General features: G+C 45.5%; 1 protein-coding gene across 3 annotated transcripts in view; it reads left to right on the top strand.

Moving 5' to 3' along the window:
- Nucleotides 1–26,308, top strand: part of TJP1 (tight junction protein 1) — a 263,490-nt gene that overhangs the window by 219,657 nt on the left and 17,525 nt on the right. For all 3 annotated transcript variants that reach the window (XM_063142593.1, XM_063142594.1, XM_063142595.1), the window contains 12 exons: nucleotides 6,781–6,923; nucleotides 8,331–8,436; nucleotides 10,063–10,213; nucleotides 11,403–11,511; nucleotides 13,042–13,261; nucleotides 14,772–14,956; nucleotides 15,813–15,908; nucleotides 16,605–16,687; nucleotides 19,668–19,878; nucleotides 20,589–20,689; nucleotides 23,416–23,769; nucleotides 25,223–25,477. In XM_063142593.1, the coding sequence (XP_062998663.1) occupies nucleotides 6,781–6,923; nucleotides 8,331–8,436; nucleotides 10,063–10,213; nucleotides 11,403–11,511; nucleotides 13,042–13,261; nucleotides 14,772–14,956; nucleotides 15,813–15,908; nucleotides 16,605–16,687; nucleotides 19,668–19,878; nucleotides 20,589–20,689; nucleotides 23,416–23,769; nucleotides 25,223–25,477 (2,014 nt within the window). The remainder of the gene's footprint in view (nucleotides 1–6,780; nucleotides 6,924–8,330; nucleotides 8,437–10,062; nucleotides 10,214–11,402; nucleotides 11,512–13,041; nucleotides 13,262–14,771; nucleotides 14,957–15,812; nucleotides 15,909–16,604; nucleotides 16,688–19,667; nucleotides 19,879–20,588; nucleotides 20,690–23,415; nucleotides 23,770–25,222; nucleotides 25,478–26,308) is intronic.

Genomic DNA, 26,308 nt, shown 5'->3' on the forward strand with positions numbered 1-26,308 from the left:
GGGAATACCATTGCTTTAACTATGCGGACCTTTGTTGTCAGTGTGGCTTACATAGGCTTAAATTCTAATAAAATCATAATAGAACAATAAGAGAGGGAAGCGAACGCACCAAACAGGCACAGGGGACAATAAAACTAACAGTGTGGAAGTAAGGACAAAGTCAAGTTCTAAAAGCTGTAGAGAAAAGAAAAGTTTTCAATTGAGCTTTAAAAACAGTAATTTATCTCATGATCTGCAAATGCTCTGGAAGAGAATTCCAGGCATAAAGGGCAGCAAGAGAAAATGGACAAAGCCGAGCAAGCGAAGTAGAGGTCCTCGGGCGGGTCAGAAACAGGGCATTTGATGAGCGAAGAGTACGAGCGGGGCAATAGTGTGAGATGAGAGAGGGAAGATAGGAAGGAGCGAGACGGTGACAAGCTTTGAAAGTCAACATATGATGCTGAAAGCACAAACAGAAAAAAATGGTGTGTTGTGTGGAGGAAATGTGTGTGTTTTGATTGGCAGGACGGAAATTCGGTAAGAAATGGGCTGCCACTGATGAAACAAACATGAAGCTGATTTCACTTTTTTTGTGACTGAAGGTTATTTTAAAATGTTGCACTGTTAAGCACCCTTAAAAAAAAAAGCCCTTCCTGACACAGCACAGATGTTAGAAGTAAAAGCAATCCTGCCAGAACACATACGCAGCGAAATAACACCTTTGATGACTCATGGGAAATGCAGCTGTAATTTTTAACAACGTTCTGTCACCTAGGAACAATGACAGTGTCAAGACACTTCCTGCATCATCTTAAAAACAGCAAAAATTGAATGCTTACTAGAAAGTTCAAAAATTGGCATAGGTGCAGGGAGTGTTGCCATATTTATATTTGTCTCCAAACTTTGATGTTAGCTTCAGAGTTTTAACATTAGTTGACTTCTTCCAATGCATTTTAGGGATGATTGAATCAGGAGCACAACCTTTGCCTTTATTTAGTTCAATCAATTGTCTGTTGTTTCACCCTAAGGCAGTAACTACCAGGGTATAAAAACACAAACACGCAAAAGTAACCTGCAGAGCCTGTGCACTTGGGAGGTATTACGAAAAAGTGAACTGTTGAGCCTAAAAGTGAACATACACAAGGCGAATGCAACAAGAAGCCAAAGGATAGGGTTAGGGTTAGGGTGCTTAACCCTAACCCTAACCCAAGTCTCAGGCTTACACGGTACAATTTTGTTCACGTGAATCACAGTTCACATCTGAACAGGGGCGCATATCATAGTTTGCTTGGCTTGGATATAGTGACAGATTTATGGCTTGCATGAGCAAGGCCGTGAGGGTGGGAATTGGGAGTGCACAGAAGGAGGCAGTGGAGGGAGAATGCATGAGCCCCAAACAAGCAAACCTTGGCTTGGTGTGACATGTAAACTGGCCCAATATTTGAATCTGATACTTAAGGGAAAAAATGCCTGGATGACATTCAGCAACAGAACTGATAAAATTGCTGATGCTGCTTACAGCTGTCATGGCATACCTTGCTTAGTTAACAATTCTGGAGCTCCAGGCTATAAAACCTTTAGAAAACTATTATTATTTTATTTATTAAGACATTTGTATATGTCTTAAGGACATAATATCACAAGGATCTTAGGGCGGCTCATTACCTGTAATAGGTAATGGCAATTAAAGGTCCCAAGACCAAATCCCCCATATGTATGTACGTATGTCTATGTCAACCAATAGCCAAATCTCTGGGCAGTTCACAAAAATCAAACCCCCAAAACACAGCATGATGAAACACGTAATATTAAAACTTTAAAAGTTTTAAAATAGAATAAAGCCAGAGTTAAAAAAAAAATAGTAAAAGCCAGCAGCAGGGGAAAAGATTTTAAAAATCAAAACTGAAGGACCCCAAAACCCTGCTACATGTTGGTCCCTAGTTGGTGGCCCAGAACCAAGAGAGGGTGGGCACGGAGCGGATGGGGCTGTGGCAGGAAGGCCCGTAGCGCATTGGGAGAGCAATTGTTTTGTGCACAGAATGTCCCAGCTCCAATGTTTGGCATCTTTAATTAAATGGTTGGGTTGCAGGGGATGATGGGTGAGTGGGTGGGTGGGAGAGAAGCCCTGAGAACCTGGAGAGCCCCCACCCCACCCCAGTTAGGGAGAGCCACATTGAGCTAGATGGGCCTGGCAAAGGTCACTTCCTTATCCTCATTCCTATATCTTACCAAGGTGCAGCTGATCTGCATCACTGGTTGACTTCTTCCCGTTTTGTTCTGTGGTGGGGTGCTGTTACTGCCCCTGCCCAGGTGTCGCCTTGATTGTGGTCCAGGGATGCGCCTGCAGTCCGAGTGGCTTCTGTGATATTGATAGATGGGAGCTGTAGCAGCAAGTGGGCTGTGAAGTCAGAACTTCCAAATGTCATCCTCTCCGCATAAATAACATCAAATAATGATAAGGCTGTGGGTGGATGGGGAAGCAGAAGAGGCCTAGGGGACGATAAAGTACCATTTCGGAGAGCAGTACTTTGTGCTTCAATATTTTAAGAAATCACTTAAAAGTCGAATAACTTAAGGACAACAGCTAGTGCACTTGTGCTTGAGATGCAAGCATCCCAGTCAAGCACAAAAGGACCCATCCGCGTAAAGTAGCAATTGGCAGCTTACAGTCCGAGCAGGGCAAGCTCAGCCATGCTCTCTCGCCTTCTAGGTTAGCAGACTTCATCCGTTTCAGATGAAGGGCTCCTCCTCCTCTTCCTCCTGTTTTCCTATGTATGTTCATCTTTCTCCCCTTAGTGGTGACCACATGAAAAGGATGCCTTGGACTCCTGTGCTTCATTAGCTGTATAAAAGAGAGGATTTTGGCAGGTGCAGCTTAGCAAAGAGAAGCTGCATTTACCAAAACTTCTTCTCCTGCACCACCACTCACGGTAGAGAAGCCCAGTCCTCCATTTCATCTTCCTCCCTTTTCTTTCACTCTTGTTCTCCTCTTTAAACAAGCAAACAGATGCAGCAAAGCCGTTTTCGCAACCCTTCTTAGCTTTGCATGGACCCCACTTACGGGTTCCATCCTCACCTGGTGAGGACTGTAAAGGAAGTCAGGGCCCACCTGACAACCCTGTAGGGTAGGCTCCTGGACCAAACATCCTGAACTCCCAAGTTGCCCACCTCCCTGCCCTGTCCACAACCGGGACGAGCCAGATGTTCACGGGAATAAACCACAGACACACATTTAGGGACCGAAGCAACTTTATTGCAACCACTAAAACTAACACATAAGGCCTTGGTTGTAAAACAGCCCCTTGAAAGAATAGGAAGGGGAAGAATGAGGGAAGGGGGAGGGGAAGGGGATGTGGACGAGGAAGAGTGAGGAGAGAAGGTGAGGAAAAGCTCCAATACTTAGCCATTACCCCAAGAAGCATTCATACGACCCCACACCCAGCCAATGTCCGGCTGGCCTTCTCCAGAATACCCACACACATTAAAACATAAAAAAACCTTTCTAACTCCGGGCAACTTGCATAGTTGCCATAGACCTGATCTTCCCACTTAACATACACACGCACCACCAAGGAAGATGGAGGAGCTTCGTCATAGAGCTTTTAAACTCTTTTTGGGACCCCTGGTCCCATGACCTGAGTAAAACAACCCGTGCCCTTCCTGGGCTATAGCCCACCCCCCTCCCATAGGGGCCAAGCCACCTCTTTTACCCACGGCTGAATCCTGTTAGTGTGTCCAACGCCCTGATAATCTCCAGGTGCCAGTGGGAGTCGGACTGGCTCGAGACAGGAATGGCCGTGGCTGGCGGCCACCAAAGCCTGGCCCAGCCACTTTGAACACTAGACCATGGATCCTACCTTGGGGCAGATCCTATGCCCTCATAGCAACAGCAGGTTAAAGGTACAGAGTTTCCGGTTCTGGTCTCAGCGCAGGCACAGAGCCCATATGTGTGAATGCATAGATGACCACTCGAAGAACTACAGTTACAGGTAAGCAACCTGCATTTAAAGGTACAGACTTGCACCCCTATCCTTCCCAAGGACCAGTGTTGCAGAACACCCTTCCTCAACCTGGCACTCTCCTGATGTGTTGTACTACAACTCCCATCATTCACAGCCAGCATGGCCATTGGGAAAGGAAAGGCTGTTCTAGATCAAAACAGTCGGCATTTTGTGTAGAAGGCCCAAGGGTTTAATCCCTCACTTTCCCACTTCAAAAGTCAAGAGGGTACTTGAGGCAGGGATGAAAAGACCTCTAGCTCTTGAAGAGCCACGGCCAATCAGAATAGACAACACTGAGTTAGGTGGACCAATGCTGTGACTCAGTATGAGGCAGCATCGCATGTCTGAGTGAAGTATACTGAATTCAGATAATTATATGGCTGGTTTGCAGAGGGAATTCGAGGCAGCAAAGGTCAGGCCTCTTCAGATTTCAGCTGCAACGCCAGCTCTTTTGTGTCAGTTTCTCCGGTGGAACCAAGTTGCCAAAACTGTGTAGCATAGCAAAATCCAGTGTTGCAAAATTTACTTCTGTTGTGATGTTGTCATGGTGTGTGTGTGTGTGTGTGTGTGTGTGTGTGTGTGTGTGTGTGTGTGTGTGAAAAGGAGAAAAGTACTTCACGCTGGAAGACCTGGTGATTTTCAAAACAAATGCAAGTGCTTAGCTTCTTGGAGAAATTAGTGTTTAAGAGCAGCGCATGTAGCGATGAACACAAGGAAACACGAAAGCCGCGACCCAGTGTTGGATTCTCTTTCCCGTTTTCAGTATGCATTTAAACGTGGGCTGACACCATTTATTTATGCATTCACTTGTTTAATTAAAACATTTTTATACTGCCCGTCATCACAGGAGATGGGCAGTACGCCGTATGAATAATATATTATTTAAAAACACTGCAATAAAATAAACACCCATCCTGCTGTCTGTTGCCTCTCAGTCTTTTTGCTGATCAATAACATTGCTGCGTAGTCTTCGTGTTCTCTTAACAAAACCAGACAAAATGATAGTAGTTCTTACTGTCTGAATGTGTCTCCTCCATTCATAACTTGCTTGCTTTCCGTGTCGATCTGTTCCACTTTTTAAAGCTTTTGTGTTTAGCAAACGACACGTCCTAATGCCGGTGCATGCACAAGGGCTTCACAAATATTGAGGCCATTGTGCCATCTAGCTGCAGGAAGTTGATTTCTTTTTAAAGCAGAATTGTTAGTCATTTGTGGGGGAAAGCAGCTGTATTAGGAAATCAAAACAAGATTTGTTTATTTATTACATTTTTATACCGCCCAATAGCCGAAGCTCTCTGGGCGGTTCACAAAAATTATATAGCTGCTTATTACACCAAAGACATATAATTGCTGTACTGAGGATGGGGAGCGTCATAATAAGCATACCTTTTGTTTTTATGTTTTCTATATATCACCCGAGGAACTCAGCTGCATATATGGTCTCTCCACACACCCCATAATGAGCGGAAGGGCTTACGAGGTCACTCCGTGAGGTTCATGGTTGCCTGGGAATTTGAACCTGGGCTTCTTTTGTCTTAATGACTTCTCCACTGAACTACATGAGCTTTTAAAGTATCTGGAAGACTAATTGAGTACTGGATTTCCGGGAGATGGCATTGGCTGCCTTTGACTTCTGCTGTGACTCCCTCTTTGAGAGTTGTGACCCTAAAGCACCTGGCATTTATTTGTGTTGTTTTTGCGGCAGTTGGGCAAGTTTTTACAGGGCGAAGTTGGACAGGTGGATAATGAGGAAGCGGGGAAGATACTGGTGGTTTTGTGGTCTGTTTTTTATCACGTGTTGGGACGAGCTTTTGAAACTCCTTAACCTGTAGGAGGAAGCATGGCTAAAGGTACAGCGATAAATGTCCACTGCAGAACCAGTTTCTAGCCCCTTGACGCTGGTTCTTCATGAACATTCTGTTCTGCAGCCCCTGCAGCAAAAGTGATGGTCTCTGTAGAAGTTGTTTCCTGCACCTCTGTAAGAATCAGCCCTTGAGATCCCACCCCAACCTCTCACAGGAAAACCCCGGAGAATGTCTTGCAGCGGTTGCTCACGTTCTAGTAGCCACCTCTTTGGTTTATTGCAGTGCATTGTATGTGGAGCTGCCTTTGAAAACAGGCCGTAGACTTCGGCTAGACCAAAATTGGGTGGCTAGACTGTTAATTGGGACTGGCCGGTGTGATTATTTTATAGCAGTACGTCTCCATTTGCAGTGGCCTCCATTCAGTTCCAGGCCCAATTCAAAGTGCTGGTTTTAACTTTAAAAACCCTGTACAGCCATGTTTACCTGAACAGATGTCTCCTCCTATATTTACTTACCTGGATATTAAATTCATCGGAGGCCCTCCTGAGGCGAGGCAGGTGGCTACAAGAGAGAGGGGCCTTTTCAGTGGTGGCGCCCAATTTGTGGAAAGCTTTCCCCAGAGAGGCTCACCTGATGCATACATTATGGTCTTTCTTGTGTCAGGTGAAGATTTTTTTTTTTTTTAATCTCTCAGGCATTTTAAGAACCTGCTTTTAGTACTTTATTCTGCTGCTGGTTTTAATTTGGTATTATGATGTTATAATAGTTTTATTCTTTATTGCTGGTTTTATCTTGGCATTATTCTTTGCGGTTTTATCTTGTTGTTTTCTTTTAATGTATTGTACATTAAACAGAGAACTTTGGCTACTAGGCAGTTTATAACTGCAGGAAATAAAAATGTCATAATTTTTGTACTGGGATTCTGAAATCACAAGACTTCCATGGTAAAATCATAGTTGCAGCTTTTAAATGAAGTTCTGTTTTTCTTGCTTTAGTCTCCGGAGTAGAGATGATGAAAGAATAGCAAAACCAGGAGCAGTCTCTACCCCTGTGAAGAGTGCAGAGGAACCTCCCCTTTCCAAAACAGTGGAAGAATCTGTAACGGAGAGAAACGATAAGCAGACTCCACCCCTTCCAGGTAAGTACTCAGACACCCATCCGGTTAAAGAGATCCTTGTTGATTAAACCCATGAATTCTTATCAGTCAATTAAATCTGGATATGGGTAAAAACTTACGTGTTTTGATTCTGTTTTTGTTTTATTTTATCTTGCACACCGCTCCAAAATTTTGAATGGGGAGCGGTGTATAAATACTGTAAATAAATAAATAAAGCTCCCTACCTTTTGTGTTTAGACGTGTGTATGGGCAATATAGCAGGGATACTGCCCAGAGAGCTTTGGCTGTTGGGGAGTATAGAAATGTAGCAAATAAATAAAATACCTTTTATTTATTTATTTGGCCCAAGGACCCTGCAGCCTTCCAACTGTAGTTGGGACTCCAATCCCCAGTAGCCCCAACCAGCGTTGTAGCTGAACAACTTCTGGAGGGCGACAAATTCTCCAGCCCTGCCTTAGAGACGTGCCTTCCTCTGCGTGAGAGAAGGGGGCGATGCTTCTCCCAAGGCCGTGCTGGCCCTCCGCAGTTTTTAATTATTTGTGTAAAAATACTTTTTTTAAAAAAAAATGCTGCTTGATTAATCAGGGGACGTTTTAGGTCTGCCAAGAGTTCTTGAAGTCACTTCAAGCTGAATAAATGTTGCAGCCCTGATAAGTGCAGTTTATACATGCGTCGCCTGTGTTCTGTAGCAACGGGATGCTTCCAAATACGTGCTTGATATGGATGCATTGAAAGGCCAGCGGATCGCTTGCACTTTGGAATAGGAACACACACAACCCAATGGTTTGGTTGGGAACCTTTCAAAGCGAGGGGAACACAAGCTTGGAAAGAAGTTCCCAGTTCTGCAGTGTATGGATACAAATCAAGCTGTAGCTCTTACAGGGGTTTGTGACCTCGAGGAAAGGAAAGTGGATTATGTTCCCTTTTGGGTTCAGGGATACTGAGCCAGAAGTGCTCTTGTGCCTGACATTTTTCAGATGTGTTAATTTCTGTTGCTTAAAATGTATGGAATTCCAGTCCAGTTGTGCGTACACACACACACACACTGCTAGCATCAACCCTTAAGGTCTTCTTGCACCACACAATCGTGGCCTTAATTATTCCAGGAATGAAGAACCTCAAATCCATCCTCCCAGGGGTTCCCCAATTGGCCACACCTCCTTCTCCCAGCCTGCTTATCCTCTTTAACTGTTAACTATATTTGACAATTTCACCATATATGCTACAGTATTCGAGGCAGTAAGCCTGTGTGCACCAGTTGCTGGGGAACCTGGGTTGGAGGCTGCTGTTGCACCATGTCCTGCTTTGTTGGCCCCTGGTCGACAGCTGGTTGGCCACTGTGTGAACAGAGTGATGGACTGGATGGACCCTTGGTCTGATCCAGCAGGGTTCTTCTTCTTATGTTCTTCTTTTGTATCTCCTAAACAGAACCAAAGCCAGTCTACGCTCAGGCAGGTCAGCCCGATGTGGATTTACCAGTTAGTCCATCTGATGGCCCTTTACCAAACTCAACCCACGAAGACGGAATGCTTCGGTAATGGGACCCTTGCTTATGCCTGTCGAGTACCTTTAGCACCATGTACACTGATGGCGCTATATAAATAATAATAATAATAATAATAATAATAATAATAATAGCCAGTTAAGCATAGATGGCGTGAATTGTGTGTCCACCATTGAGAGGTCCACCTACTTCAGCCCTCCTCCAGATGTCTTGGACTGCAACTCCCATTGGCCCTGCTGGCTGGGAATTATGGGAGTCCCAACACACCTGGAGGGCAGGAAGTTGGGAAAGGCGGACCTAGCAGATCTGCTAATGCTTTAGTTAGTCTGCTGAGCCAGACTCTTCAACCTGGGAATCCTGTGATCCACTCACCGCTCCTTTTGGGGCTCCAACAAGGAGGATCCTCGCAATTACGTTACCTGCAGCCAAGAGAGATGCATGTTTTCTAGAAAACGCTTGTCACTTGACCCCTACTCAGGCATTTGAAAAAGGCCTGGAAAATCAGGATTCTCCATCGTGTGGCGAGCCTGTATGGGGAGAGGAGGTTCTCCTCTTCAGATGGTTACCTTCCACAAGCAGAGGGCAACCAACTCAACAAGGGAGAAGGTCGGGGCGGGGGCACTCCCTCCCCACATGTGTTGGTTTTAAGCCTTTTTTGAACGCCTGAGTAGAGCATCTGAGCGTGACGTTTGTGCCTCGTTGAAGGGCCGTTCCTCTTTTACATAATAGCAAACCTAGGTCTGCCAGCAAGTCTTGGGAGCTGTGACCTATCTTGGCACTCTTGGTTGTGCTTGCGCGATGCACATGTCTGTCTCCTTCACACATTATGCTCTTTAGGGTCCAGAACATAATGCTTCAAGAGGCTCTCGTGCTTGTTGTTCTTCCCTACTGTCATACTGTTTATTTTAACAGTCTCCCCTAATTATTATTATTATTATCATCATCACCATCATCATCTCATTGCAATTGCAAAACGAGCAGAGTTACTTACAAATCCCACTTACTAAATGATGACGTCACAGTGGGCAGGCTAAAGTGCAAGTGAAGCAGGCAATAAGCCACAGGATGAAGAGTAGTGTACGTGAAATGGCTTTTCTTCCAAGCACCCACTCTTGGCCCAGGATGCTGCTGTCATCAAATTGGGTGGGAGATAGGAACATTGGAGAACTGCTGGCCCAGTATCGTCAACACCGATGGGCAGCGAAGGCTCTCCAGGTTTCCAGGCAGGAGTTTTTCCTGCCCTACCTGGAGATGCTGCCGGGGATTGAACCTGGGACTTTGCAAAGGTATGGGTGTGTGGATCATGGAATAGTAGAGTTGGAAGCGGCCTATAAGGCCATTGAGTCCAACCCCCTGCTCAATGCAGGAATCCACCCTAAAGCATCCCTGACAGATGGTTGTCCAGCTGCCTCTTGAAGGCCTCTAGTGTGGGAGAGCCCACCACCTCCCTAGGTAACTGGTTCCATTGTCATACTGCTCTAACAGTCAGGAAGTTTTTCCTGATGTCCAGCTGGAATCTGGCTTCCTGTAACTTGAGCCTGTTATTCCGTGTCCTGCACTCTGGGAGGATCGAGAAGAGATCCTGGCCCTCCTCTGTGTGACGAGATGCTTTCATCAAGACTTGCACGCATGTAATTCATTTCCTAATCCTTGCAGGCCAAGCATGAAGCTTGTCAAATTCAAGAAAGGGGACAGCGTGGGCTTGCGGCTAGCTGGTGGCAACGATGTTGGGATATTTGTGGCTGGTGTCCTCGAGGATAGCCCTGCTGCCAAAGAAGGCTTGGAAGAAGGAGATCAGATTCTCAGGGTAGGTTGCAACCTTAAGGAATAGGTTCATGCTTTGACACTTCCTTTGCAAACATGCCAGAAAAGAAGGAATATTTACAGGGAACGCAGTAGCAGCAGTGATATTTGGAGGTTAGCTGTGTAGATCTATCTAGGGCCACCAGCTTGGTTGTATTTAAAGAATTAGGGAAATGCGTTTGGGAGTCACCTACTGGTGGCTATTATGGCAGCTCTGCCTTCCCCCAACTTGGTGTCTTCCAGTTGTTTTGGATTACAGTTCCCTTCATCCCCGACCATTGGCTCTGGAGCTGTAGTCATTTGTGAGAGGTGGTGTGCCTCCAAGTGCCGGGTGTTAGCTCCAGCGGGAGGCCGTCACCTTCCTGCTCGTGACTGTTACCCTGTGGGAAGCGGAGTGCTAGAAGTGATGTTGTCAGGGACAAGTCATGTGCAGCTGTCTGAGGAGAGCCAGGAGCCGTAGGCCAAGCCGGGACTGAAGAGCAACAAAAAGATACAGGGCTCAGGAAGACCTTCAGGCTGAAGTGAAACTGAGAGAGCTTTCCTATATTCCTTCCTGTCCAGGGGCAATCCATCAGCCATCCTGGGTGAATGGGGTCAGTCCAGGACCCGAGGATGCTAAACTGCGTGTGTTGTGATTGCAAGTTGCAGTTCAGTGGCTCACCACGTGGGGCAGGCTGCACACAACCCCAAAGGCCCAACAGCAAGGCAGTTTTTTCATTATACCATTCTGCATTTTTGTCTCACGAATGAGCTGATAAAAAGCTTCGTAAGAAAAACTAACGTTTATGATTTCCACTATCTTTTCAGAGAGCCAGTGTGGTCCAGTAGTTAGAAGTCTAGATTTTGGGCCTGTGAGAACTTGTAATTTCAATTCCCAAGTAAGCTGAAGTCTCCTTGTGCCACCCGCTATTCCATAGCAGCATCAGGGAAAGTGCATTCCTGAACCTGTGCACGCCCCTTGCAGTGCCATAAAGCTAACTCTGTTGGAAGTGTGTTTAGGGTTGCAGCCCAGTTACCCGTAAAATGGGAATAAGAGTGACGCGCACCAGGTTTGCGTAGAACAGAGAGACCGTAAAGCACCTGCAACCTGTGCTGTATAATATAAGCTTAGTTGTGCAACCATAAAACATGTGTAGATGCATTCTGTGAACCACATAGCAACTAGTAAAGCTTCTTTTTTTCTTTTGCACCAGGTAAATAATGTAGACTTCACAAATATCATCAGAGAGGAAGCAGTACTGTTTCTACTTGACCTCCCTAAAGGGGAAGAGGTAACCATTTTGGCACAGAAGAAAAAGGATGGTAAGTGCAAGGACAGGAACTACTTTGAGAGGGCAAGGGAGCTGGCCTTAAATACTTGGGCTGGCTGCAGGGGGCCTTTCTCATTCAGGCCACTAACAGCAACAGCAACACCATCTGCAATGTTGGTCTTTGCCCATGCCCATAGAGCAGCCTTCCTCAACCTGGGGCACTCCAGATGTGTTGGACTGCATCTCCCAGAATGCCCCAGCCGAGGTGGCTGGGGCATTCTGGGAGTTGTAGTCCAACACATCTGGAGCGCCCCAGGTTGAGCAAGGCTGCCATAGAGGAAGCTCACAACACCAGTAGAGAGCCAGCCGAGAGCATTCCTTGACTTGCACGGCCTACAGCAGATGTGGCTAGACCTCAGGATCCACTTTGCTTGTTTTAGTAGAACCCAGGGATTGTAGTCCACCAAGTGAATCCAGGTGGAAAATATAGGGTGGACAGAAAAGACAAATTCAAAAGGGTGGATCAGATGTTACTGCATTCCATGAGCCACATACAGGGATGACCTGCATATTCAAGTATAAATATACATGTGAGCAACTACAGATCAGGAATTTTAACATTAGAGTTTCAGGCAGAGGGTAGGGATGGGAGTGGGGGAAACTTGACATTTTAATGCAAACATACCTCATTTCGTACTTTCGGAAGAGTACCCAAACCAAAACTCAGTTACCCTTCAAAATTTGCAGTGCTCCGAATTTTGCAATGGCGTTCTCCAATCAAAACATGCACACAATGCATACCATAGGGAAAATAATTTTCCAAAATGCATTATATTAGGAACATTGCTTGCAAAAATGCACATGATAGGCAAAAATGCATATTAAAAAAACATGTATTATGAGAATTTTCATACAAACTTTAAAAAATAATCTCAGAGTTCAGAATTTAAGACTAGAGAAGTTCTCAAAGTTTGAAAGGAACCAGAGCTAACATTGGAAAAAATTAAAATGAGAAAAACCAAAATTGACAGGTTTATCCATCCCTAGGAGGGGGAATCTTTTGTTGTTGTTGTTAAGGCCATTGTTAAATAATTGGGAGTCAGAAGCTCTCGCCAACTTGCAGCAATTCTGCCAGTTGATCGCAGTTTACCTTCTGCACAATCCCTGGCTTATATAATAATTGATTGGATTAAGGATACATGTTTATGGTCAACCCTAAAACCTGCTGGTTTTTTCCTGTAGCTTAATGGATTTCATGCTCCATTTCCCTCTTGTGTAGCACCTTACAGGGCATCTTAAGAAATTAGCTCCTTTGCTCTCCCAATTCACTGTGCTTAGCACTGAAACGATTCAGAGTTCCAAGCAAATGTAAATCTTAGGGGTAAAGGCAAATACGCCGGAACGATCATACAAGATTGTCAGTAGTTCTGTCACGCATCCTACAGATTTTGTCTTGTGGCATTTCCAGGTTTAAAATTATCTACCCGTTCAGCTCCTTCTGTGTGGGCTCTTGCCGCCTCGCAGAGTCTTCCGCAATCATTTCTGGAAGCCTTCAGTGTTGCTTTCTGTTCCATTCCTGCAGTTTACCGGCGTATCGTTGAGTCAGATGTAGGAGACTCTTTCTACATTAGAACTCATTTTGAATATGAGAAAGAATCTCCCTACGGACTTAGCTTCAACAAAGGAGAAGTGTTTCGGGTGGTGGATACGTTATACAATGGCAAGCTTGGATCCTGGCTGGCCATTCGGATTGGCAAGAATCACAAAGAGGTGGAAAGAGGCATTATACCCAACAAGAACAGGTATTTTGGAAGTAACTCTTTGAGAAGCATTTCTTTGGCTAGACCTGCTACACTTTTATAAACCTGCATTGTGCTTGACTTCTTGGATGAAATCACTGAAACCTAGATAACTGTAATAAAGGAGTTTGCTTTAGAGCACAACTTTGCAAACTCTGAACTCCGAGGCCTGCAAGGTGTAAAGTTACTCTTTGCTCCCTAAAGAGGTTCGTCTGGCATCTGCACTAGACTCTCTTAGGCGCCAGGTGAAGACCTTTTTATTTTCTCAACATTTTAACAGTCTATTAATTTTAATTCTGCTGTTTAAAATTTGTATTTTAAATTTATATTAAATTCTGCATTGTTGCTTGATTTTATTCTGGTTGTGTTTTTATATTATATTTTATATTATGCTTTTATACTATTCGTTTTATAGTTCAAATGATTTCCATGGTTTTAATATTTGTAAACTGCCCAGAGAGCTTTGGCTATTGGGTGGAATGAAAATGTGATAAATAAATAAGTAAACAAATAAATACTATTGTGTCAGGGATGCATGAAAACGTAGCATTGGAAATGCTGGCAACATATGCAGCTCCTTGTTGTTGCATTTATATCCCACCTTTCTCCCTCCAAGGAACCCAAGGTGGCATACATAATCCTCCTCCTCTCCATTTTATCCTCACAACAACAACCCTGGGAGGTGGGCTGGAATGAGAATCTGTGACTGGCCCAAAGTCACCCATTGGGTTTCTATGGCTGAGTGGGGACTAGAACCCAGATCTCCTGACTCCCAGTCCAACACTTTAGCCACTGCACTATATGGCTCGGGTCCAGGTTATCTGAAAGACCGTTTTCTCCCTTATGAGCCTGCCCGTGCTTTGAGATCTTCTGGGGAAGCCCTTCTTTCAGTTCCACCATCTTCACACGCGCGCTTGGTGGGAACATGGGAGAGGGCCTTCTCGGTGGCTGCTCCAGTGCTTTGGAACTCTCTTCCCGGGGAAGCTAGACTGGCTCCCTCCTTGATATGCTTTTGGAAGCAGGCAAAAACTTCTTTGTTCTGGCAGGCCTTTGGAGAATAATCTGGCCCTCCATCCATGTTAAGGACTTGTAAAATTGTCATGTATTTTAAACCTTTAATGATTTAATAATTTAATTTAATTTAATTTTTGTACATTTCTTTTCCTAGGCTTTAAAATGTATATGTTTAAAATTTTGTAAGGCAGCCTTGAGGCCTTACTATCCCGTGGCCTTACTATTATTGGCCTTACCAATAATAATAATAATAATAATAATAATAATAATAATAATAATAATAATAGTAATAATAATAATACACCACACTGGCTCATGGAGAAAGCAAAGCACGTATAGGGTGAATAGCAGACTGGTTTTCAGAGTTAACCCGTCTGCTTTTGGGGGAGCAGAGGGTGGATGGGTGGAGAGAATTGGCATACGGAGAAGGAGAAGGACTTGCCTATGGTCTCCCCCAGCGCCGCTATCCGTGACCGTTTCTACTGTATGTTTCACACAGAGCTGAACAATTGGCTAGCGTGCAGTACACACTCCCAAAGACGGCAGGCGGGGACCGTGCCGACTTCTGGAGGTTCCGAGGCCTGCGCAGCTCCAAGAGAAACCTCCGAAAAAGTAGAGAGGATCTTTCTGCCCAACCAGTTCAGACCAAGTTTCCTGCGTACGAGAGAGTCGTCCTTCGAGAAGGTGGGCGGCGGGGTCAAAGAAAATAGGAATGTTACTGCAATTAACCGTGTCTGGGGGAGGGGGTTGCATTAATATTTTCACTGTTCTTATGTGCTTTATTGTTGTAAGCCCCCTTGTGAGCACTAAAGGCGGCCAAGGAATGTTTTAAATAAATAAATTTGGAGGGGAGCAGGGAGAGGGATCGCTTGGAGCATGGGATGCTAAGGAAAGGGTGAGCGTAAGTGGGAGTTGAGATGTGATAGTTTGAAAGAGGGGAAGGAGGCTAGAAGGGATTGGGTGGACGGGAATGGATGAAGGAGACGGCTGGCTCTAATCGCGTTCCTCTGAGACTTCAGTTTGCCCCATGTTTGTTCCTCAGACATTCAGTTGTTGACCCTGGGTAATAGTGAAACCCACGCTTAAAGCGTTTGGACACCTACCTCGGGGGTGTCGAACTTCTTTCATCCCAGGCACTGAATTCAAATTCGGAGAATCTCTTGGGTGCTGCATTCTTACGGCGGATGGGGGCCAAAGGCCAAAATAACAAAAATCCCAACTTATTTTAGCTTCAAGCCCTTACTGCTAATAGGGAAGCCTGAGCCAGAGGCATTTCAGTCTGCTGGAATGCAGGGGGAAACTGTGCAAAATCTGGAAAGCTATCAAAGTGTCGGCAGTTTGGGTAAAGGGGGTGAGGCCAGATGGGTGCTCCAGAGGGTTGGACAGGGACCCCAGATATGCCAGAGATCATCCAGACCTACTTGATATTGACACCGGTGCTGTTAGCACAGTGGGACTGAAATACCGCTTCTAAGCCACGAAGGAACGACCTGGTAGTTACCTTTAAGATCAGTTACCTTGATGTCCCTTGTAATTCCAGCTGGATTTCTCAGGCCTGTAACAATATTTGGACCAATTGCGGACGTTGCCCGGGAGAAGCTGGCAAGGGAAGAACCAGATATCTATCAGATTGCGAGTAAGCGTCTTCTTGGCTTTCTCAGTTCTGTTTGCCATTTGGAAACCCCCCCTCCCCCTTACAGGTGTAGGTGAAAGTTTTAAAACATTTACTGGAATTGGAGAAGGATGATGGTGGTGTCCGTGTAAACAGTAAATGATTCACATATGGAGGGAAAGCAACTTTTAAAGAAATATCTGTGAAAAATCTGGATGTTCTAAATGCAGTAATATAGAAACATATAATCCTGCCTTATGCAGAGTTAGGCCATTGTCTGTTTTGCCTAATACTCTGACCGGCAGCACCAGGACCTCAGGCAGAGATCTCCCCCCCCCCCCTACCTTGATCCTTTTGAGTGGATCAAACCTGGGACCTTCTGCCTGGAAACGAGACGGTCTACCGCTGAACTACTGAAGAGCTGCCCAAGCTGTGTCTGCAGGGAAATGAACTGTCCATGGGTGTGATTTTAATATGGAGCTGGAGGGCTCCCTGCAGACAGGTTAACAAACAATTTGTTCGCTTACCAAATGCAGAGGCAACCCCCACCGGTGTTTGGAAAGTGGTAATGAAAATCGGAGAGGTTTTAGAAAGCGGTATTCAAATCCTTTCGCATTCTCAGGGGCTATTTCCAAGAAGAAAAAAGTCACCTTGTCACGAGGGGTAAAAGTGTGTGTAATTGACCCACAGATGATAATTTAATGACTTTCTCTTTAACAGAAAGTGAACCCAGAGATGCTGGTACAGACCAGCGTAGTTCGGGCATTATCCGTCTTCACACAATAAAACAGATAATTGACAGAGTAAGTGAATATGTGCTCATTTATTTCTTTATTTATCGGTCAGGTCAGCATGAATGATAGTGCTTTAGGCTAAGGAACGCAGGAAAGGCGCGCAGTGGCCCAAAGGATGGTAATTCACAGGAAATGTGAGACGTGGTGGTGACCTTTCAACATTGCGGTTATGCTGTGGGGGCCGTTTCTCTACAGTTTCGTCCAGTGTGGCAGTATTTGCACAGATCCTTGCCATGTGGGGATCATCCTTGATCCTGGTAAGGACCTGTGGAATTGTTCCAGCCCCTGTGATGCTGAGCCTCTAAACATTGCTTCCAGTGTTGTGTAATCAACCAGATAGAAAGCTGCTTTATGCTGCATCAGGTCATGGGTAGATGTCAGTAGAAGTCATTTCCGCTAACAGAATGGCAAAGCTTCTCCTGGGTTCCAGACGGCTTTTTTTGCCTTACTAGAAATGCCAGGGAGTGAACCTGCAACCTTCTGCATGCACATCGTGTGTTCAGACCCTGAGCTACATCCCTTTGGCTCCTAGTGTGTTGCTGTATTATCATCTAAAGGGCACTGTTCTTTAATTTTGTGTTAGTCTGTTGGAGCAAGTAATAAAGTATTGTGGCACTTACTGTGACATGAGCTTTGGTGGACTAGAGTCCGTTTCATCAGATGCATAAAATGAGCTGCAGCTCTATATACACATAGCTTAGGGTGGGATGGGGTAAACCATGAGGTTGAAGGGAAATAAAGTATAGAAAGTACAGGCAGTGGCAATTGCGTTGCTATAACAGTGGCCCCTTCACAAAATGGTTGCCAGTTGTCTGTTTCTCATGTGTTACAAACTGACCTTACTGATTATTTTTGAGCAAAATAACTTCAAAGGGAAACTGGAAATCAGGTCAAGGCTTTTCTCTTCTCCCAGGCATTTAACAGCATATGCTGAGTTTTTTCACTGACCCCAGACTAGCTGTTTTAAATAGATATTGTCTGTTTTTTGTTTGTATTTTATGCTTTTAGATTTTGTATATTTGTTTTTAATGTTCACTGTTTATAACCTTTGTAAAACTGCCCAGAGAAATAATAACAACAACAATAATAGAGGAAACACTGGATTAAACTTTCTCAAAAGATTCAGTTTATCTCCTGTTGCTTGAATTGGGATGAAAGTTTTATTATCACACTATACGTGTTAATTGGCTTACCTAGTGCTAGGTTGGGTGTGTTATCAGCAACAACTATTTTGTGAATGGCCACTTTAATAACATGGTTGTCACTGTCAGTACTGACTGTTTACAATTACCATCACCACCACTGTATATATACTGTATATATATGCCTGGAACTCTGGGTAGCACTTCATGCATCTGATGGAGTGGATTCTATCCGTGAAAGCATATGCTATAATAATTCTGTCGGTCTTAACAGTGCTTCAAGTCTCTTGTTCTTCTCTCTGTTGGCACCTGGGTAGTAGGACAACTTAATCTTGAGTGCTTCAAAAGTAGGGTCTTCCAAAATATCCTGATACAACATATAGGGTTCCAGATTCAACAACAGGGGCTCTTCCACTGTGCTCTTTACTAATGTGTGTTTCGTATGTAAATCTTGCAGTACAATGCATTTATTACACACCAGAAAGGAAACCAAACTGCCACTTCTGCTAAAAAAAAAGCAACAACCCCTGTATCCCCCCATTTTGACCACTTGCTATGTGTCTGCAGAATAAGTATGTGGTTTTGCATTGAAGGAGCTGCAGCTGAAAATCCTCTATCTCAGCAAAAACTTTGAGCACTTTGCAAATTAAACTTCAGATACAATTGAATTTCACACAGCAATTGGTGGGGGGGGGGGGAAATACCTGCACCTAAGCAGTCAGTGCTGCCTCTGGAAATTCAGAAGCCTTCCAGTAAAGGTGTGGCGGTGATAGGCAGTTGGACAAGATCATGCAAGGAGGTCTAAGGTGGGGCCTACCTACCGCCAAGCTATTTTCCCTCTCCGCAAGTGAATGGGTTGGTTTCTCATTCACTTGTATGAGGGTAGGGGGAAGGGGGGATCCTCCCTGCTGAAAAAGTCCACTCCCCCATCAAGGACCCTTGGGGTGACCTTCATCCCTCCTCCAGCTGTTTTTCAACAGCAGGGGTGTTCCTTTCCCTATGGACCTATCTGAGCATTAGCTTAAATAGGGAGCAGAAAAGGTCCTCCCTGCCAAGAAACAGCTAATGGGGCGGGGAGAGGGGGGACAGAGGTCACCCCGCATCAAGGACCCTTGAGGCAGCAGTGGGGGTGACGTTCACCCCCGTCTGCAAACAATTGGGGGGGAGCTTTTTCTTGCCCTATGCAGATTAATGGAGAGATTGCTCCATTCATTTGCGTGGGGATGGTGTGACAGAGAGAGAGAGAGAGAGAAGAACCAGAAATAAAAAGAGAAGAAACAGAGGGAGGGGAGGAAGGAGAGACAAGGAAGGAAGGAAGGAGCCAGAGAGCCTTCCACCCCCCTATTTCCAATTTGTGGTGGTGCTCTGGGCACTTTTTCAAAATTCCAAATGTGCCCACAGGCCCAAAAGCAGTTGGAGACTCCTGAGATAATGGGTGCACAACTTAAAATCATTCTACTTTTCCCCCTTCCTTGTGTTGTTTAACCTTTTCTTTTACAATCCCTACATTTTCAGAACTCCTATATCTGCCTTTTTATCCTCTGACTGCAGAATTAATCTTCAAGGTATCCAGCCTCACTGTCCCCCCTGCTTCCCCCTTTCCCGGTAATTGACTCTTCTACCTGCCTCTGGTTTTCGCCTCTTGAATACAGCTGCAGATGTGAAATGGGTTTTTAAAAACTAGATGTTAAGGGATCAGTTTAGTTAAAAGGCGGCAAATTTAAAATCATACATGATGAAAGGGGTTAAGAGGCTTGGCGTCTGTAGAGAGCAGCTCAAGGTGCCTTGTCTTCAGTTAATAGACTGAATGCTTCGTTCATTTATTTCCACGTCTTGTTCTTTCTCAGGACAAACACGCACTGTTAGACGTCACCCCAAATGCAGTTGACCGCCTGAATTACGCACAGTGGTATCCCATTGTGGTGTTCTTGAACCCTGATTCGAAGCAGGGCGTAAAGACCATGAGGATGAGGCTATGTCCAGAATCCCGGAAAAGTGCCAGAAAATTGTATGAGAGGGCCCACAAGCTACGGAAAAACAATCATCACCTCTTCACAGGTGAGTGCATCAGGACGGGGAAAATGAACCTCTTGGGGATGGGTTGGAGAGTTGCACAGGAGATTAATAAAGCAGTGCTCTCCGTTTCCATCTCTGTGTGCAAAGAGCTGCTCAGAGTAGGAAAAGAATCTGGCAATTTATTCAGGTTGCTTCATGTTAGTCTAAACTTGTTTTGTCTTGGGTGAGCAAGATGGAAATGTTCCACATTTTGGTAAACCTTCACTTTTTATATAAGAGATAGGATGGTTTTAACCCCAAATATTTGTAAGTCCCTAAAATAAAAACTCTCTAAAAGTATAAAGAATTGCTTGACAAGCAGATCTAAAATATCCAGTTGGGTTCTTATATTACAGACCAATTAAATGAGTCTTACGCTGGTGTTCTGCAAAGTATGAAAGGAAACCTTTATGGAATTCCACTAACACGGTGCAAGACTGCATGGCTGATAAAGTAGAGACCCCTCCCTTAAATACAAGGAAAAGCTGTTTTGGAATGCACAAGGAGCAGGTCTTCGGAATCAGATTCCGGTTTTACATCACTACTTTATCAGGCCTAAGTTATGTTATTGTACGGCTTTTAAAAAGCTGTTACTGAGCAGCTTCAAACTGCGGTGTGGATGTTCTAAACCGATCAATGCATTGTCATGTTCAACAGCAGCTTTGACGTTATTTCAGCAAAACCACTGTCACACTACGTATTTTTATTTTTAGCTACTATTAACTTGAATTCAATGAACGATGGCTGGTATGGCGCACTTAAGGAAGCGATTCAGCAACAGCAGAATCAGTTAGTGTGGGTTTCGGAAGGAAAGGTATGGAATCTGACTCTTCAATTTGTTTTTATGGCGTTGCTTCAGGTATTCTGATATAGCGGTGACATTTAAGCGAGCAGGTCTTCCTTTTCACCAGATTACTTGGGAGAAGTTACGAGCGGCAGGAGGCCCGTTGTTCATTTCCTTCTCAGCCTTGACTGCTTTATGTATAACCATGTATCTCTCCAGTCGTTCTCTGCTGAGCCTTCAGAACAGAGAATGATCCTGCGAATGATCTGGATACTGGTGTCCTTGAGTAACGTCGCCCGTGTTCTGTGATATTGGGGCTGTTTGCACGTAACGACAACCCATCAGGTTAAAAAAACGACGGGTTGTCCGCCTCTTCTGCTTTGGGAACCGCCCAGGGAGGTTCGGCTATTGGGCGGTATAAAAACGCAATAAATAAATTTCGTGCACAAGCCACAATCAGGTCCTTTGTAGGTTGTGCAGTGTGACGTAGCCCTGCCTGGAGGATTTCCTAGCCTTTCCTAGCCCTGCCTGGAATCGCCAGGGGTTGAACCTGCCAGGGATCTACTGAATAGCACTTTGTAAAGGACTTCTTCAAAGGTGGGCCTGGGCCTGTAGTGCTGTCCCTTCCTGATTCAGGTAGGCCACTGCAGAGCTGAACTTTGATCAACTTCGGTGACTGAAACTGGGTAACCTGGCAATCATCATCATCATCGAATCATAGAATAGTAGAGTTGGAAGGGGCCTATAAGGCCGTCGAGTCCAACCCCCTGCTCAATTCCACCCTAAAGCAGAATAATAATAATAATTTAATAATTATTAATTATTATTATTATTATTAATAATAATAATAATAGATCTACTGAATAGCACTTTTCAAAGGATATCTTCAAAGGTGGGCCTGGGCCTGTAGTGCTGTCCCTTCCTGATTCAGCTAGGCCACTGCAGAGCTGAACTTTGAACAACTTCAGTGACTGAAACTGGGTAACCTGGCAATAATAATAATAACAATAACAACAACGCTCTTCAAAAAGGGATAATGTGATCTTTCGACATGATTAGAACACACTAGTGAACACGATTTTTGAATTGCCCACAGAGGTGAGAATAACAGTGATGTGACGCTTGCAGATTCCTGCAACTCCGCTTCTGTAAGTGGACAGATAGGATTGTGCCTCCCCAGAAAGGCAATGATAGAGGGTTGGAAGCTGAAACTCTTTGTCCCCCTTGGACGGGAGGGTGCAGCAGCACGCCTTTGTGCAGAGACCCATTGCACCTCACAGGGCACCTTGTTCTATGAGGCCCTTTCTTCACCCCCAAATGTTTGGAACAACATTGCCTACCAGCTGCTGCACCATAAAATCCTCAAACGGCCCGTTAATGACAGGCATTCCGCTAGCTTCTCCATATTATGTAAGGTTTTCACTCTCTTTTCTTTTTTGCTTTTCTTTTGGGGAGGCTGTTATATATTGAACTGACATTTTCAGGGCAACAATTCATTGCGATTTGAAGATCTGTCTTGAGAAGTAATAGCTAATTCGCAATCCAATTGGTGCGAGTTAAGCTGGGACGATTTGTCATTCCAATATTCATTACGATGTGCATATTTACTTATAATTTCATTGCCTGTTTCCCTGTGTTAGAAGTTCTTTGGGATTCTGAGTAGCTGAGTGTTCAAGCAGTGTTGACCCTATGGGATAAGAAACTCAAAGCAAGTAAACCTGACCAACTTGTAATTCTTAACATTCTACATCTTTTGAACTGTGAGCTTTACAAGTAGAGGTACTTGGAACAAAAAATAAGTCCAATTTTTGTGCTACACTCGAGGTGATGGATGGTTCTTGCATCTTCTGCTGCTCAGCAAAGCAGATGAATAATAGAGAAGAATGTATTTTAATTAGATTACAAATGCTTAAGCTATGCCCAGAACAATGGCTCATTAATTACTGTCTGGGGTCTCATCCCTGCAACATGACTTCCTGAGCGGGGATGTGGGGGATAAAGCAAAAGGCAGCCCCTGTCTTCCTGCCAGCAGGGAGCAGGAGGGACAATTGGGAGAGTTGTGGGCCCTGACTTGCTCCTCTGATAAGACTTGCTGTCTGATAAGAAGAGGATCACGTAGGCTTGGCTGGCCACCCTGTTGCTAAAGCCTCTGGATGCCTTACTGGCAGCTGAGAGCCCCTTGGGAACAGCTTACCTTATGAGGATGGGCGATAGGGCTTACTGCCTGGCTCTGCTTTCACTAGCGGTAGAGTTCGGATGGAGGAGGCAGCTTAAGGTGTCACTGACCCCTTTCCCTCTTTCCCTGGGACCCAAAAGGTGGTGGCCCCAGCGTGGTGGGACCCTGACATCTGACCGCTGTTACTTCAGAACATTGAAAGAGGTTCTAAGAACTGAGAGGGGCACAGGAAGCTACCTTATCCAGAGTCGGACCATTCGTCCTTCTAGCTCAGCAATGCCTTTAGGGACTGGCAGCGGCTCTCCAAGGTCTCAGACTGGAATCTTTCTCAGCCCTACCTGGAGATGCCGGTTACTGAAATTGGGACCTTTCAGCTTGCAAGGCAGAGGCTCTGCCTCTGAGCTCCATCCCCTCTGGATGATGGGTAAACCACGAAATCCGTTTCTCTAAATGTAGGTGCACGTTAACCTTAGTTATGTAGGTGCAGTTTAACCTTAGTTCTGTACAGGGAAACGCCGTCTTGGAATGTATTGCAGTTATTTTCCCAGTGAAGCCTCTGAATCTCATGTGTTTGACACAGGCAGACGGTGCTACGAGCGATGACCTTGACCTACACGACGACCGCCTGTCCTACCTATCAGCTCCGGGTAGCGAGTACTCGATGTACAGCACAGACAGCAGACACACCTCCGACTATGAAGACACCGACACGGAAGGCGGGGCATACACGGATCAAGAGCTGGACGAGACTCTCAACGACGAAGTTGGGACGCCTCCCGAATCGGCCATCACACGGTCCTCTGAGCCTGTAAGAGAGGATTCATCAGGGGTGCATCATGAGAATCAAACATATCCTCCTTACGCAGCGCAAGCTCAGCCGCAGCCAAATCACAGGATAGAGTCTCCGGGCTTTAAAACAAACGCAGCTCAACCGGTAAGGGCGAAATACTTGTGGACGGGTTTGAAACTCCAAGGTTGCAAAGTTCCACCATCTCACTAACCTCTCCACCCCCAGGTATGCATAAAATGTGGTCTTAGTTAGCCTAACTCAAACGTCCTTGTGGATTTCTGGTTTTTCCACGCCACGCCACGCCACGCCTCCTTCCGCCTCCACTCCTGCGTTTTGCACAAACAGCCCTGAGTGCCTCCAGGCCTTGGGATCCAAATGTTGCCTTTAATAGCTCTCGGTTTGCTTTGAGAATAAGGAGTTATGCGGGTTTATCTCTACCATTCTCCCACTCTATTGACTGAGCTGGCTGTTCTCGACAGTCGTCAAGTGTTGCCAAGACAGGCACACGCTCTTCAGTGGCCTTGAAGCTATCGGCACTTTTAAAGCAATGTGAGATCCTTACTGTCCCTATCAGAAATAAAACCCTTCCCCCCAAAAAAAGATCAGAATCCACTTTTGGAAAGGAACAGTGGTTCCTGTTCAAGAGTTGGGCCTTTGCGATTATGTTTGGCAGAGGATCTGAAAATGAACCCGTTTCGAATCTCAAGGTCATTTCCAAATGGGCTTTGCCTCAAGCTGGCAAAGGAAGCTCAAGGCCATCCTGTCTTCCTCATACCCTGTGCCCTGCTCCTTGCAATGGAAAGCCTCCCACGTAACTGCAGTCTATCTGAGTCAATAGCAATCTCTTAGCTAGAGGCCACTGCGATGGCTTAATCTGGTGCACTCCCGATGTTTGGATCTACAACTCCCAGAATCCTGGGGTTTATGAGAGTTGAAGCCCAAAACATCTGGATGTCATAAGCCATTTTGGCCTTTCCTAGGTCCCCCGTCTCACATCCATGACTTCAGCAAGGTATCAACACAGGTCTAGGCAAAATAACTGATCCTCACTCTTATCTTTTGCCACGTTTTCGCCTTTGGGGCAGTGGTGCGTTTGGGCCCAGAGTGGCTGGGGTGTGTGTGTGTGTGTGTTGCAGAAGCAGAAAGGCTTCTGGTGGTGACAGTGGCAAGGAGGTGGGGCCACTGAGAACATCCTGCTCAAGAGACCCCCCAAAAGTTGGAGCCAACCCTGATGCCACTCTCCCCCACCCCACCCCACCCCACCCCCCGACAGGACTATAAGGTGCACTACCAACTGCTGCATTCTTAGCCCTGGCTGGTGAAACCTTCTGTATATTCTGAAGAGGAGATTCTGTTTTGCTCAATTGGCCTTCCCCATCCTGATGCTGTCTAGTTGTATTGGATTACAGCTCCCACTATCCCCCAGCCAGCGTGGCTGGGGAAGATTGTATTAAGAACAGACCTGTCCTGGCACCAAACCCGATCTGCTGCACCTACAGAATAGTGGAGACTGGGTGGCTGTGGCTCGTATGTCTGACCGACCGGAAATGTGCTCAACCTTACCGGAAAAACAACCTATATTTTAAACCCTTCACAGAAAGCAGATGCCTCACCCGCCGCCCCCTACCTTTCCCCGTCGCCAGAAACAAACCCTGTGGCCTCATCAACCTCTGCCGTTAACCCCAGTGCCAGCCTCAATAGTATCAGGCTGGAGGAGCCGGGCATGGCTCCTTACAACTCCTACCAACCACAAGCCGGCCCCCTACGAACGCCCAGCGCAGAGGCACCGCCTCACTTATTGCTCAGAGACCAAGAGCCGCCATCCTTATCGCCGCACATAGATCCAGCAAAGGTACCTCTGCCTGTGCTGTAACGTTGCACGGAACGACCGCTCGCGTCAAGCTCTCGCGTGAACCTCCTCGCTTTGCCCCGCCTTACTAAAGGTTTCCCCTTTGATTTGCCTTTTCCTGAGCATCTGTGCAGCCTATGAAAGAGCTTCTGCGCTTCTACAAACATCTGATTTTAGGGGTTTCTTTTGTTTGCATGAGCTCAAGTTGTGTTTCTCATTTCTGCCGGAAAGCAACTGCATAAATTAGAAGATGTTGCAGGCTCATTTCATTTCAGAGCTTTCTTTCTTTCTTTCTTTCTTTCTTTCTTTCTTTCTTTTTCTTTTTTTCTTTTGTGCCTGGCTTAAACTTAAATCTACTTGTGGTGCTGTGCTGTATGTCCTCACTATCCTAAATAGAAATGCTTCCTGGTTTATTTGCATTTTTATTAGTTGAATGTAACAGGCCATGCCAGAGGGTCTCAAAGAGTTCCCATAATGGTCCTTCCTATTTCAGGAACAAAGTCTCACCAGAAGTCAAGCACCATGGTTCTTCTAACCCATGATCCTGGGATGGGAATAGTCATTTGTAACAGCCAGAGCTGGGACAGGGAATTGAGTCAAGGCAGGAATTCCAAGGAATAAAAACAAAATGTTGGGGATCTCTTTATTGGCTCCAGTACCACCAGTGAGCGCAACAAAACTGGGCAGTGGATGGCAACCAAAAAAGTTGGATGTCAGGACCACTGTCTAGGGTAGCTTGTGGCCTCCTGACCCAATCAAGATGTCCGTACCTGCAAACAAGATGAGAAGGGTCATAGAGTAGGACAGAAAGGCTCCCCAACTGTTTTGGATTGG

Source organism: Elgaria multicarinata, chromosome 16 (assembly GCF_023053635.1).
Source record: "Elgaria multicarinata webbii isolate HBS135686 ecotype San Diego chromosome 16, rElgMul1.1.pri, whole genome shotgun sequence".
NCBI classification, from domain to species: Eukaryota; Metazoa; Chordata; class Lepidosauria; order Squamata; family Anguidae; genus Elgaria; species Elgaria multicarinata.